A 14469-nucleotide genomic window follows, 5' to 3' on the forward strand; every position below is an offset into this window, starting at 1 on the left:
CCTGAGAACCCCTCTGGTTACAGCGGTCCATGTCGCCTGAGGAAGATGCTCAGAGGCCTCCTGCCCAGGGGCTTGAAAACACAGTTACAGGACTGGCTCTCAGTGTCAGCCGCTCAAGGTCGAGGGTGTGCCCAGTGAAGCTGGGGAGACGGCCAGGTTGTCCACCCACCTCGCCGAATAGTGGGGGGTTAGGTGGGTGGGTGGATGAGGGGGTTGGATTCTCCCTGGCAGGGGCTGTGGTTTACATAAATTGTCAATAGCCCTGCCACCGTGGCTCAGTTGCTGAGCATTGACCTATGAACCAGGAGGTCACGGTTCGATTCCTGGTCAGGCCACATGCCTGAGTTGCAGACTTGATCCCCAGTGTAGGGCGTGCAGGAGGCAGCCAATTAATGATTCTCTCGTATCATTGATGTTTCTATCTCTCTCTCCCTCTCCCTTCCTCTCTCTTAAATCAATAAAAACATACCAGTATTTTTAAAAATAATAAATAGTCAACCTTGTACCTTTAGATTGGGAAGGTGCAAACAGAAATTAAAAAGCGAAGCTGGGGACCCTCTCAGCAGGGGGTTCATGGAAAATAGAAATGTATCTTCTGTAGGTGGGGCCCCCACTGGGGCAGGGGCTGAGGTGTGGTGTCTATCGGGGAGGGATGAGGAGAAAGGGCCCCCATTGCTGCTCTGGGCAGCAGGTGGAAGTCGGAGGCTCAAGAGGAAGCAGACTTCTAGTGGGAGCAGGTGGCTCTGGCTACTAACCATAGGGATATTTTAGCACCTCATTATCCTCCGGCTTCCCCGTGAGACCCTGCAGGATTGGGGGGATGGACAGCACGAGCTCCGCATTCCTGCAGGGACACAGCCTGGGAGTGGCGTCGGAGCCGGGCAGCAGGACCAGCTGCCTGACCAGGCCCTGCGGAGAGAGGGACAGTGTGTTCAGACCCTGGGAGACGGTGGAAATGCCGTGGGGGGCTAGCCATCTCTAGAGCTAGGAGGGAAGAGTCTGCATATAGGTTATGGGGGGCATTGGGTGCATCAGTGGAGAGCTAGACACCCTCTAAGGTCACTAAACCACAAAGGGACTTTCCTGTGGACGAATCTAGAGTTACTGGCCAACATTGCTTATCGATCCATTGATCCATCGATCCATCCACCCATCCATTCATTTGTCTATCTATCCATACACCAGCCATCCAACCATCCATCCATCCAACCACCCATCTATCCATCCATCCATCCACCCACCTATCCATCCATCCATCCATCCATCCATCCATCCATCCATCCATCCATCCACCCACCTATCCATCCATCCATCCATCCATCCATCCATCCACCCATCCATTCATTTGTCTGTCTATACATACACCATCCATCCAACCATCCATCCATCCATCCACCCATTCACCCATCTATCCATCCATCCACCATCCATCCATCTATCCACCCATTCACCCACCTATCCATCCATACACCATCCATCCATTTATCCACCCATTCACCTATCTATCCATCCACCCATCCATTCATTTGTCTATCTATCCACCCATCCACCCATTCACCCATCTACCCTTCCATCCACCATCCATCCATCCATCCATCCATCCAACCACCCATCTATCCATCCATCCATCCATTCACCAATCTATCCATCCATACACCATCCATCCATCTATCCACCCATTCACCCATCTATCCATCCATACACCATCCATCCATCTATCCACCCATTCACCCATCTATTCATCCACCCATCCATTCATTTGTCTATCTATCCACCCATCTACCCATTCACCCATCTACCCTTCCATCCACCATCCATCCATCCATCCATCCAACCACCCATCTATCCATCCATCCATCCATCCATCCATCCATCCATCCATCCAACCACCCATCTATCCATCCATCCATCCATTCATCCATCCACCCATCTATCCATCCATACACCATCCATCCATCTATCCACCCATTCACCCATCTATCCATCCATACACCATCCATCCATCCATCCACCCATTCACCCATCTATTCATCCACCCATCCATTCATTTGTCTATCTATCCACCCATCCACCCATTCACCCATCTACCCTTCCATCCACCATCCATCCTTCTATCCACCCATTCACCCATCTATCCATCCACCCATCCACTCATTTGTCTATCTATCCATACACCATCCATCCAAGCATGCCATCAGTGAATATTCTCAGAGCACCTGCTATACATCAGGCATGGTTCTAGACACAGTACACACTGGGAACAAGGCTCCCTTACCTCCACTCTAGGAGAGAGACAGACAGAGCAAAAACAAAACAAAACAAACAACAACAACAAAAAAACCCCCACAGCTCGTCTGAAGGTGGTCAGGGCTACGATGAAGAGCCAGGGGTCGGATCTGGGAGGGCTGGGTGTGGGGTCATCTTCTCAGAGTGGTGGGAAAGGCCTCCATGGTAAGAGGACATGGGGTAGGGCCCCGAGGGTGTAGGATGTGCGCCGTGGCAGTAAAGGGGACATGTGGGCAGTAAAGGGGACATGTGGGCCAGGAAGAGGGAACAGGGAGTGCAAAGGCCTGTGTCAGGTGTGCCCGGCGTGTGTGGGACTCCAATGAGCCTCATGTTCCTCATTCCTGTCTGACACACGACAATCTGTGGAGCCAGAGCATCGGGACAGCAGGCCTGTGGTGACAGCCCCTCTGCGAACACCGGCGTGGGGAGGCCAGGCAGGCAGCCCCTCCACACTCACCGTGAACAGGCCTTTGGTCCTCCTCCGGCTGCCGATGAAGAACCTGGCTCCTTGCACCGATAGGGTGGCTGGGAAGGGCACATCGGCAGTTCTAAAAACAGTGGGTGAGGGTTTTAGCCGTGGGAGAGCAGCAGTGCAGGCCATTTGTGTAGAAAAGGACAGAGCAGTGCCGCATGCGGGACGTGCCAGTGTCCTGGGTGACGGTAACAAAGGACCACAGGCTGGGCGGCTTCAACCACGGACATCCATTCCCTCCCAGTTCTGGGGCCAGAAGTCCAACACTGAGGTGTTGACAGGCCCGAACTCCTGCAGGAGGCTCCAGGGGGGTCCTTCCTGCCTCTTCCTGCTCCTGGGGGCTCCCGGGGGCCCCTGGGGGCTCCTGGCTGTGGCTGCATCGCTCACTCCCTGCGCTCACCATCACATGGCTCCTCCCCTGAGCCTCTCCCCCTCTTCTTAGGAGGACACCCGTACTGGGTCAGGACCCAGCCTCTCCAGTGTGACCTCAACTAAGCCGGATCACACCTGCAAAGGTGCTGTCTCTCAATAAGGTCCCAGGCCCTGTGGGACATGAATTATGGCGGCCCCCTTCGCCCCAGGATGGGGATCTTCTGCAAAAGCGTGTGCTGCCAGGAGTTCCTCGCCATTTCACGGAATATCCAGTGGCTCCTACGGGCATGGGGTTTCCAGCCCGTTCACCCTCCACTGAGCCCTGGGGGTGGGGGGACAGATGGTGTCAGGGAAGAATGGGGTTCCCTCTCTGGTGACTTGAGGGTGTTGGAAAATGTGGCCGGAGTTGGGTCTTGATGTGCAAAGGGGGGCCAAACTCTGGGGAAAGGTGAGAAGGCGGGCGCCCCGTGGGAGAGGACTGTGTGGCTGGAGCTCCCGGGGCTGGAAAGCCAGGCACGGGCTCTCTCCTACTGCCCAGCGTCTCCCGGGCCTGGGGCCAGGTCCTCTGCTCCTTCCAGTCTTTGCCGTCTGGTGAGATCAGCCCAGTGTCCGCACAATTCCCAGGTGGCCTGAGTTCTGGCCTGTGAAGCCCGGGGCCTGAAATCCTCTGTGGCCACCATGGCTGCAGCCCCGGTGCCCCGCCCCGGCTGGGCCTTTTGCACCCTCCCCGCATGGAGCTGTCAGCTGCTGGCGCTTGGCCTTGAGCAGCCATCGCCCTATAAAGGCCCTGGTGTAGTTGAGAGCGTGGTGGGAGGGGTGGTGAATAAGACACGTTTAAACCAAGTGTGTAAATGGTATGGATTCTTTTGATTCTGGAATAAGTTTCATAATAACAAAACAGAGTAAATTCTACCTTTGAAAGTACTATTTGGTGTAATGATAGATTTAAAGTAAGCTGGACCACTCGACATGCAAATGTCTCCACTCAGCAAGGATGGAGGCGGAGGCCCATGGGTCAGCAGCTGGCCAGGCCGCAGGGACTGGCCCAAAACGAGGCGCTGGCAAGGACAAGAAATGAACTCGGGCTTCCCCGTGCCCAGGGCTGTGTCAAAGTTACTCAGGATTCCTCCGCGTGTTTATCTGGAGTTTTAATGAATATTTATTCCCTTATTTCAGATGAGGAAACTGAGTCAGAGAGGTTAAACGACGTGTTGAAAATCACACAGCAAGACCTGGGCCTCAAGCCGGGTCACAGCTGCCGCTTGGCTCTGGTGCCCAAGTTCCTTATGCTCCTCCTCTGTGGCCCTTTCGTCATGGTGACAGAGCCCTGCAGGGCATATACCCGGGCAAGCTCAGCCTCGACTCACACTTCAGCCCCCGCCCAGGGCCAGGCGTCAGCTCGCCGCCCGCCGCCCTCCGCTCTCAGACTGGGGCCTGCCCTTGTCCCAGCCCCACCACGCCCTCTCTGGAGGCAGGTGTGCTGTCCACCTGCTGGTGACCCAGGCACTCCTGCCACCAGGGCTCCCCCACAAGCCTGACCCCTCCGGCCCACCCTGCAAACGCGAGCTGCCCCTGGATGTCCACTCTGGACTCTATGTCGGGCAGCGCACAGCACCAGGCGACCCTCCCCGGCATCCCGGTACCTACATGTCCACGGGGACGCCGCAGTCCGTGGTGAGGGAAAAGGAGTCTTCAGACACAGCCAAGACCAGCGTGTGCCACTGGCTGTCCATCAGGGCGGGGCTGCGGAAGGACACCCGGGTCTGCCAGGCGCCCGCCGCGTCCTGGCTGAGGAAGAGGAAGTGCAGCCGGGTGGGTGAGTACCGCAGGCCCAGCAGCAGCGCGTCGGGCCCCTCGGCCACCACCGTGAACAGGTACTCATTCTTCTGCAAGAGAGGGCGGGCAGGTGAGTGCAGGCAGGTGCGGGCGGGCCCGGTGAGGGTGGGAGGTGAAGGTGGGCAGGTAAGAGCAGGGCTCTCAGCGCAGGGCCGGCTGCCACGACCCTGTGTGTGATAAAGCCAGAGGCACTGCTCACACCCAGGGCCATGCCGGTGTCAGGAACACAGGAAGCAGCGTGCTGGTGAGGACTTGGAGGATGTGAGCCTGGTGCACTGCGGGTGGGAAGGTAAAATGCTGCAGCCCCGATAAAAAACAGTGTGGCGTTTCCTCCACAAATTACAGATGGAACTGCCGTATGATCCAGCGATTCCCTCTGCTGTAAATCCAAGGGCACTGCCAGCAGGGTCTCAGAGAGACGCACAGACACCTGTGCTCCCTGCAGCGTTACTCACAAGAGCATTATCCACGTAGGAGCAACCTAGCTGCCCCCCGGCGGAAGAAGGGGTGAGCGTAAGTAATGCGGCCCAGCCACAGGATGGAGCATCTTCAGCCTTAAGGAGGAAGGTCCGACATGGACAGGGATGAACCCCGAGGATATTGCGCTGAGTGAAACAAGCAGTCACGAAAGGACGAAGGCTGTAGGATTTCCCTAACACGGGGTCCCTGGAGCCATGGCATCCACAGACACCGAGTGCAGGGGTGGGCACCAGGGGCCGGGGGGCCGGGACAGGAGCCAATGTTTAATGGGAACAGAGTCATCCTGGGAAGATGAGAAAGTTCTGAGATGGAGGGTGGTTATGGCTGCGCACCAATGTGACTGTGCGTCGTGCCATTGAGCCGCACTCGTAAAGATGATTACAACGGTAAGCTTCCAGTGATGTGTGTTTTACCACAATTTAAAAACCACACCCCCTCCACAATGGTGACTTCAAACACAATGTGACCCCAAAACCCCAGCCTCCCCAGCCCCTCGAGCTGCGCAGACACATGTACACATGCCTATAAGCAATTGCAACTTAGAGTCTCTAAATTCCCAGCCTAACACGGTTGAAAGAGTAAAGAATTGAAAGTGATGAAACCTGGACGATAATGACAGTGTCATTTTTTACAAGTCTTTGCCCATGCAGCACTGTGACCTGAATTCCATGCAACTATTATTCTCAAGAAGTTCAAAGCCTCCACATGCCTCATAATTATTTTAATGCCTAATCAGCAAAATCCACTTGGCTCAGATTGGGTCCCATGGCCTCTGGCCACTCCTCCACTGACCTTCCTGGGTCGGGGTGAGAGTCCCACCCAGTGCCGCGCCCAGAGGACTTAGGCGTTGTGATCGCTCAGTCACTCATTCCTAGAAGTGCTCGTGGCTGGAGGAGACCCATGTCTGGTGAGAACCCTGTTTCTCACCACCGCCACCGCGACAATGAAATCAGATGGAAGAAGCGCTCAGGTGATGAAGTGAGTTTATTGGAGTGAAAGAGGAGGTGCTGACAGGTTGAAAGTGGAGGTCAAGAGATGGACCGAAAAATTGGGAGGGAATGGCAGGAGACCCTGAGGCAGGTGGAGGCTCCTCCTGGGAGGCAAGAGTCCGGGGGAGCACTGAGGTTGAGGGCTCCTGGGAGCGGAGGTCAGCTCAGAACAGTGGAGACTGGGAGACCCCATGCTGAGTGTGGGCAGCCACCTGACGCTGCTGAGGACCAGACTGAGGGGTGGCTGGGAGGACCATCATCACAGGGTGAGACCTGAGCCCGACTGGCCCTTGGGACATGCCTGCTCAGCAGCAGGACTTCTGGGCCGAGGTGGGGACGCAGCAGGCCGGGCGGGAGCACACGGGGCGGCAGAGCAGGGACATGCAGGAGGACGGGCGGCAGCAGCTGGGCTGGCAGGAGGAGGCGGGGCCACAGCAGGAGGAGGAGGGTACGCAGCAGGCAGGCCTGCACACGGGGCGGCAGATGAGGGACACGCAGGAGGAGGGTCTGCAGCAGGATGAGGTGCAGGTGGCGGGCTGGCAGCAAGAGGGGGCTGGGCAGGGTGTGGCCCCAGAGCAAATGGGCATGCAGCACACGGGCTTGCAGCAGACGGGGGTGCAGCAGACGGGCACACAGCAGGCCTGCCGGCAGGGGGAGGAGGTGCAGCAGGAGGGCCGGCAGCACAAAGATGTGCAGGAGTTGGTGCAGGTTGACTGGCAGGGGTTTGGCCCACAGGTTGTCGGACAGCAGGGGCTGGGAATACAGCTCACCGGGCTGCAAACAAGGGTGAGGCAGGAGGTAGTGGTGCAGCAGTTGGGGACACAACAGGTGGGGACACAGCAGGTAGGCTGGCAGGAGGTGGGGACACAGCAGCTGGGGGTGCAGCAGGAAGGCTGGCAGCAGCTGGGGAGACAGCAGGTGGGGGCGCAGCAGGAGGGCTCACAGCAGCTCTCTGGACAGTCGTCCACCTGCCAGGAGGAGTCCGTGCAAGAGTCACCGGACCCGGGCAGGCAGGCACGGCTGCCATAGCTCATGTCACTGGAGCAGACGGACAGGGTGGATGCGGCCATGGTGGGCAGTGGGGCTGGAGGAGGGTGTGAGTGTGTGAGTGAGTGGGTGAGTGAGTGTGAGTGTGTAAGGTGCCCAGGGCTGTTGGCTTTTATACCCTCCTGGTGTTTGTTTTCCAAGCAGGAGGCTCCCCACGCCTCCTTTCCTTGTTGATATTTTGAGCTGAGTCCTGGGAGCCCTTATTTCTTCTGGTTTATTTCCAGGAAAGAGTCTGCTGCTTGTAAATGTCAGTCATTGTTGAAGAGTGGGTTGACCCCTGCCCTGTGTGTGTGTCCTAAGCAAACACCCCGGAAACATCTGGAGTGGTGGAGCCCTGGCCGCCCCACCTGCCCTGCCGTGCTCCCCTGCCCAGCTGTTCTCCTGACGTTGCCAGGGATGGTGTGAATCCCAGAGTCAGAGACAGGGCAGCGGGGCTGAAATGGGGACACTGCTGCTCATCGCTGCAGGACACCCCACACCCAGGCGGCTGAGGAGGGGGCACCAGCCACAGAGGAACGCAGTAAAAGGGAAGGTAGACAGACAAGGGTCTCAAAACAGCCAGAATGACAATAGCTTTGGCTATTTGAGTTCCTTTGCCTTTCCAAATAATGTTAGAGTCAGCTGATTGATAACAAAACAACATCCTACTGCAATTTTTATTGGGATTGCCTTGAACCTACAGATCAATGTGAAGGCAACTGACATCACAATGTCTCCACCCATAAAGATGGTTGAATTCCCCATTTAATCATGTCTTATTCATTGATTTATTTCCTCAGGATTTGATAGTTTTCATTATGTTAAATTTATGATAATTTTCATTTTTTATTTTGTCATACTTTTCAACAAAAAGTATGAAATCCAATTGTTTATTAATATTATAAGGAGGTGGACAAAAGTAGGTTAAATTACCAGCCATCATTACCTAAAATATAAATAATAGGTAAGGATACAAAACAATAACAATATTAATGAAACAAGTAATACAAATAAATAATACAATTATTAATAAACAAATAACACAAGAAAACGGTGCTTCATGTACTCATAAGTATAAATTTACTTTTGCCCACCCCTGTATAGAACTACAATTAATTTTTATTATTTTAAGTTTGCATTCTTCAACCTTGCCAAACTCTTATATTTCCAGAGACCTTTTGTAGATTCTGGGGGTCTTCTATGTGGACAGTCATGTCCTCTGTGAATACAGACAATTTCATTTCTGCATCTCCAATATGCATGCCTTTTACTTCTGTCCCTTGTGCTGGGTCAGACCCTCAGTATGAGGCTGAAGAGGTGTGGTGGGAGAGGACATCTGTGTCTTGTTCCCAGTCTCAGGGAAAAGTGTTATATTTTCAATGGAATGTGGTGTTGGCTGTGACATTTTCATAGATGCCTTATATCAAGTTAAGGATTTTTTGTTCATTCCTAGGTCACTGCAAACCTCAGAGAGAACTCTCTATAACTCATTCTCTGAGGCCAGTATTACTGATACCAGAGCCAGACATAGACACTACAAGTAAAGAAAGCTACAGGTCAACATCCCTTATGAACATTGATGTAAAATCCCTCAACTAATACTAACAAATAAAATTCAGCAGCAGATTAAGAGATTTATACACCTTGGCCAAAAGAGATCTATTGCTGAAACGCAAGGAAGGGGCTACATATGATAGTTAATCAGTGTAATGTACAAGATTAACATAATGAGGGGAAAATACATGACTGTGTCAATTGATGCAACCCCCCCCCAACATTTGACAAAATTCAACACCCTTTCATGATAAAAATACTCAACAAACTAGAAATGGAAGAAAACAGTGAATAAAGACATGAATATGTATGAACAAAGACAAGAATATGTATGAAAAACGTACAGCAAACATCATATTCAATTTTGAAAGAAGCTTTTCCTCTAAGAACAGGAACAAGATAAGGAGTCCCACTTTGGCCACCTCTGTTCTCCATAGTACTGGAACCTCTGGGAAAGCAGATAGACAGTGAAAGAAATAAAAAGCATCTAAATGGGAAAGAGGTAAACTTATCTGTGTTCACAGGTGCTATCATGTTAAATGTAGAAAATCCTAAAAATTCTTGTGAATGGCTTATTCTTTAAAGTTTGCTCTCAGCTTTGTCAGGTAGGACTGAACCACTGGGGCTAATTTTACCCACAACTGAGGCAATGCCCTCTGAGTAGTCTCCCTGATGTCCTGAGAATCAGGACCAAGTTCCGACTGGCAGGTAGGAATAGGCGCTCCTTTGGTCATGTTTGATTTCTGGGATTAGCCCTCTAATTTGTGGATTTCCCCAATCCCAGACTCACATGGGGTTGCTGGTCATTACTTCGCTGACACTTGAGGGAGACCCTCTGAGGACCAAGAGTTACTCAGGGCAGGTCTCCCCTCTCTGGCACTCTGGCCATAAACACTAGCTGCCCGGGGCTCCCCCAACTCCCAGGGCCTCCTCTGACTCAGGGGTGCATGGAGCGCTTGGGTTTTCCAGAAGAGCCTGGAAATGCTCTCATGGGGGTGAGTGGGGCCATTTTGAGGCTCACTTTGTGTGTTCCCCTCTCTCAGGGGGCCCTGGTCTGTGACCTTCGAGTCCACCATCTGAATACCATGGCCCCACGATTTGGCTAATGGTTTGGTGAGGCCCTGGCGGGAAGGTCATACAGTCCCTCTGACTGTATCAGGGTTGGAGCAGCCCCTCCCACCCTCCCTCCCTCAGGTCTCTGCTAACAGTGCAGCCCTGTGGGTGGACCACAGGGGAGGCCCCAGGCCCACAGTCTGTGCTGAGAGGAGCCCAGGGGTTTCTGATGGGACAGTGGGTGGAATGGCCCCTGGGCCTGACACTCCTTAGACCAGGACTTTCTGCAGGAGACCAGCCTGAGGAAGCCCAGGCTCAGGCCCAGCAGGCACTGACCTCCGGGCCAGGGCGAGATCCCTCCTGGTGCCCCACCAGGAGGAGTTAGGCCAGTGATACCTCAGTCACTCATTTCTAGAAATATCCCTGACTGAAGAATAAAATGTCCGGTGAAAACCATGTGTCCCCACCCCTACAACATGAAATCAAGTGAAGGAAGCCAGCAGGTGAGTTTATTGGGATGCCTGAGGAGGTAATGACAAGATGAGAGTAGAGGTCAAGTGACTCAACAGAGAAACTAGGAGGCAAGGACAGGTGGCCCTGAGGCAGGTGGAGTCATCATGTAGGAGGCAAAAACTGAGGGAGCAGTGAGGTCCAGGGGTCCGGAGAGCAGAGGTCAGGTGAGGACATTGAAACTGGGGGATCCCGTCCTGAGTGGCGGCAGCCATCTAACACAGGTCAGGACCAGACTGAGGAATGGCTGGGAGGACCACAGTCACAGGGTGAGACCTGAGCCTGGCTGGCCCTGGGGGACATGTTTGCTCAGCAACAGGATGTCTGGGCCTAGGTGGGGACTCAGCAGGCTGGGCGGGAGCACATGGGGCGGCAGAGCAGGGACATGGAGGAAGACGGGCAGCAGCAGCTGGGCTGGCAGGAGGAGGCGGGGCCACAGCAGGAGGAGGCGGACACGCAGCAGGCAGGCCTGCACACGGGGCGGCAGATGAGGGACACGCAGGAGGAGGGTCTGCAGCAGCTCGAAGGGGCTGGGCAGGGGGTGGCCCCAGAACACACAGGCTTGCAGCAGATGGGTGTGCAGCAGACAGGTTTGCAACAGACAGGCCTCCAACAGACTGGCTTACAGCAGACGGGTGTGCAGCAGACGGGCACACAGCAGGCCTGCTGGCAGGGGGAGGAGGTGCAGCAGGAGGGCTGGCAGCTAGACTGCTGGCACCACGAGGGCGTGCAGGAACTGGTGCAGGTTGACTGGCAGGGGCTGGTCCCACAGGTATCTTGGCAGCAGGGGCTGGACATGCAGCTCACTGGGGTGCAGACAAGGGTCAGGCAGGGGGTCAGGGTACAACAGCTGGGAGTACAACAGGTAGACTGGCAGCAGGTGGGGACACAGCAGCTGGGGGTGCAGCAGGAGGGCTCACAGCAGCTCTCTGGACAGTCGTCCACCTGCCAGGAGGAGTCCGTGCAAGAGTCATAGGACCCGGGCTGGCAGGCACGGCTGCCATAGCTCATGTCATTGGAGCAGACGGACAGGGTGGATGCGGCCATGGTGGGCAGTGGAGTTGGAGGAGGGTGTGAGGGTGTGAGTGAGTGAGTGAGTGAGTGTGTAAGGTGCCCAGGGCTGTTGGCTTTTATACCCTCCTAGGTATTTGTTTTCCAAGCAGGAGGCTCCCCACGCCTTCTTTCCTTGTTGATATTTTGAGCTGATTCCTGGGAGCCCTTATTTCTTCTGGTTTATTTCCAGGAAAGAGTCTGCTGCTTGTAAATGTCAGTCATTGTTGAAGAGTGGGTTGACCCCTGCCCTGAATGTGTGTCCTAAGCAAACATCCCGGAAACATCTGGAGTGGTGGAGCCCTGGCGGCCCCACCTGCCCTGCCGTGCTCCCCTGCCCAGCTGTTCTCCTGATGTTGCCAGGGATGGTGTGAATCCCAGAGTCAGAGACAGGGCAGCGGGGCCGAAATGGGGACACTGCTGCTCATCGCTGCACGACATCCCACACCCAGGTGGCTGGGGAGGGGGCACCAGCCACAGAGGAACGCAGTAAAGGGGAAGGTAGACAGACAAGGGTCTCAAACAGCAAGAATGACAATGGCTTTGGCTATTTGAGCTCCTTTGGTTTACCAATAATGTTAGATTCAGCTTATTGATAACAAAAAACATCCTACTGCAATTTTTATTGTGAAGGCAACTGACATCACAATGTCTCCACCCATGAAGATGGTCTAATTCTCCATTTATTCACTTCTTCCTTGATTTATTTTATCAGCGTTTTTATAGTTTATATTATGTTAGATTTACACTAGTTTTTTTCATTTTGTGTAAGTCAAACTTTTAAACAAAAAGTTTGAAATCCAATTGTTTATTTATATTACATGGAGGTGGGCAAAGTAGGTTAAATTACCAGCCATCACTACCTAAAATATAAATCATAGGTAAGGATACAAAATAATAACAATAATCATGAGACAATGAATAAAAATAAACAATACAATTATTAATAAACAAATGATAATGCAAGAATAAGTTGTTTCACTTACTCATAACTATAAATCTACTTTTGCTCACCGCTGTGTAGAACTACAATTAATTTTTATTATTTTAAGTTTGCATTCTTCAACCTTGCCAAACTCTTATATTTCCAGGAGACCTTTTGTAGATTCTGGGGGTCTTCTATGTGGACAGTCATGTCCTCTGTGAATACAGACAATTTCATTTCTGCATTTCCAATATGCATGCCTTTTACTTCTGTCCCTTGTGCTGGGTCAGGCCCTCAGTATGATGCTGAAGAGGTGTGGTGGGAGAGGACATCTGTGTCTTGTTCCCAGTCTCAGGGAAAAGTGTTGTCTTTTCAATGGAATGTGGTGTTTGTTGGCTGTGACATTTTCCTAGATGCCTTATATCAAGTTAAGGATTTTTTGTTCATTCCTAGGTCACTGCAAACCTCAGAGGGAACTCTCCATAACCCATTCATTCTATGAGGCCAGTATTACTCTGATACCAGAGCCAGACAAAGACACTACAAGAAAAGAAAGCTACAGGTCAACATCCCTTATGAACATTGATGTAAAATCCCTCAACAAATTACTAACAAATCAAATTCAGCAGCAGAGTAAGAAATTTATACACCTTGGTCAAGAGAGATCTATTTCTGAAATGCATGGATGGTTCTACATATAATAGTTAATCAGTGTAATATACAACATTAATAGAATGAGGGGAAAAATACATGACTGTCTCAACTGATGCAAACCCCCCCACATTTGACTAAATTCAACACCCTTTTATGATAAAAATACTCAACAAACTAGGAATGGTAGGAAACGTATACATATAAATATATGTGAATAAAGAAATGGATATGTATGAAAAACCTACAGTAAACATCAGATTCAATTTAGAAAGACTGGAAGCTTTTCCTCTAAGATCAGGAACACGATAAGGAAGCCCAGTTTTGCCACCTCTGTTCTCCATAATACTGGAATCTCTGGGAAAGCAGATAGACAGTGAAAGAAATAAAAGTCATGTAAACTGGAAAGAGGTAAACATATCTGTGTTCACAGGTGCTATCATGTTAAATGGAGAAAATCTTAAAAATTCATGGGAATGGCTCATTCTTTAAAGTTTGCTCTCAGCTTTGTCAGGTAGGACTGAACCACTGGGGCTAATTTTACCCACAACTGAGGCAATGCCCTCTGAGTGGTCTCCCCGATGTCCTGAGAATCAGGACCATGTTCCGACTGGCAGGTGGGAATAGGCGCTCCTTTGGGCATGTTTGATTTCTGGGAATAGCCCTCTAATTTGTGGATTTCCCCAATCCCAGACTCACATGGGGTTGCTGATCATTACTTCGCTGACACTTGAAGGAGATCCTCTGAGGACCAAGAGTTACTCAGGGCAGGTCTCCCCTCTCTGGCACTCTGGCCATAAACACTAGCTGCCTGGGGCTTCCCCAACTCCCAGGGCCGCCTCTGACTCAGGGGTGCATGGAGCGCTTGGGTTTTCCACAAGAGTCTGGAAATGCTCTCATGGCGGTGAGTGGGGCCGATTGTGAGGCTCACTTTGTGTGTTCCCCTCTCTCAGGGGGCCCTGGTCTGTGACCTTCAAGTCCACCATCTGAATACCATGGCCCCACGGTTTGGCTAATGGTTTGGTGAGGCCCTGGCGGGAAGGTCATCCAGTCCCTCTGACTCTATCAGGGTTGGAGCAGCCCCTCCCACCTTCCCTCCCTCAGGTCTCTGCTAACAGTGCAGCCCTGTGGGTGGACCACAGGGGAGGCCCCAGGCCCACAGTCTGTGCTGCAAGGAGCCCAGGTGTTTCTGATGGGGCAGTGGGTGGAATGGCCCCTGGGCCTGACACTCCTTAGACCAGGACTTTCTGCAGGAGACCAGCCTG

At 52.6% G+C, this 14469-nt stretch overlaps 3 protein-coding genes across 3 annotated transcripts in view; all 3 read right to left on the minus strand.

Moving 5' to 3' along the window:
- Window positions 1–14469, minus strand: part of TSPEAR (thrombospondin type laminin G domain and EAR repeats) — a 116854-nt gene that overhangs the window by 18962 nt on the left and 83423 nt on the right. The window contains exons 3-5 of the mRNA XM_079767161.1: window positions 4778–5016; window positions 2744–2834; window positions 756–909 (exon numbers count right to left, since the gene is read on the minus strand). Coding sequence (XP_079623287.1) covers window positions 756–909; window positions 2744–2834; window positions 4778–5016 — 484 coding nt within the window. The remainder of the gene's footprint in view (window positions 1–755; window positions 910–2743; window positions 2835–4777; window positions 5017–14469) is intronic.
- On the minus strand, window positions 6741–7522 carry LOC307097169 (uncharacterized protein; the record flags this gene model as incomplete). Its single annotated transcript, XM_079767170.1, has 1 exon — window positions 6741–7522. Exon 1 carries the CDS (start codon window positions 7503–7505, stop codon window positions 6741–6743), a length of 765 nt encoding a protein of 254 aa, XP_079623296.1. The 5' UTR covers window positions 7506–7522.
- On the minus strand, window positions 10921–11625 carry LOC307097166 (uncharacterized protein; the record flags this gene model as incomplete). The annotated part of the gene is made up of 1 exon (XM_079767167.1): window positions 10921–11625. One exon carries the CDS (start codon window positions 11623–11625, stop codon window positions 10921–10923), a length of 705 nt encoding a protein of 234 aa, XP_079623293.1.

This window comes from Cnephaeus nilssonii, assembly GCF_951640355.1.
Source record: "Cnephaeus nilssonii genome assembly, chromosome: 3".
Taxonomy (NCBI): Eukaryota; Metazoa; Chordata; class Mammalia; order Chiroptera; family Vespertilionidae; genus Cnephaeus; species Cnephaeus nilssonii.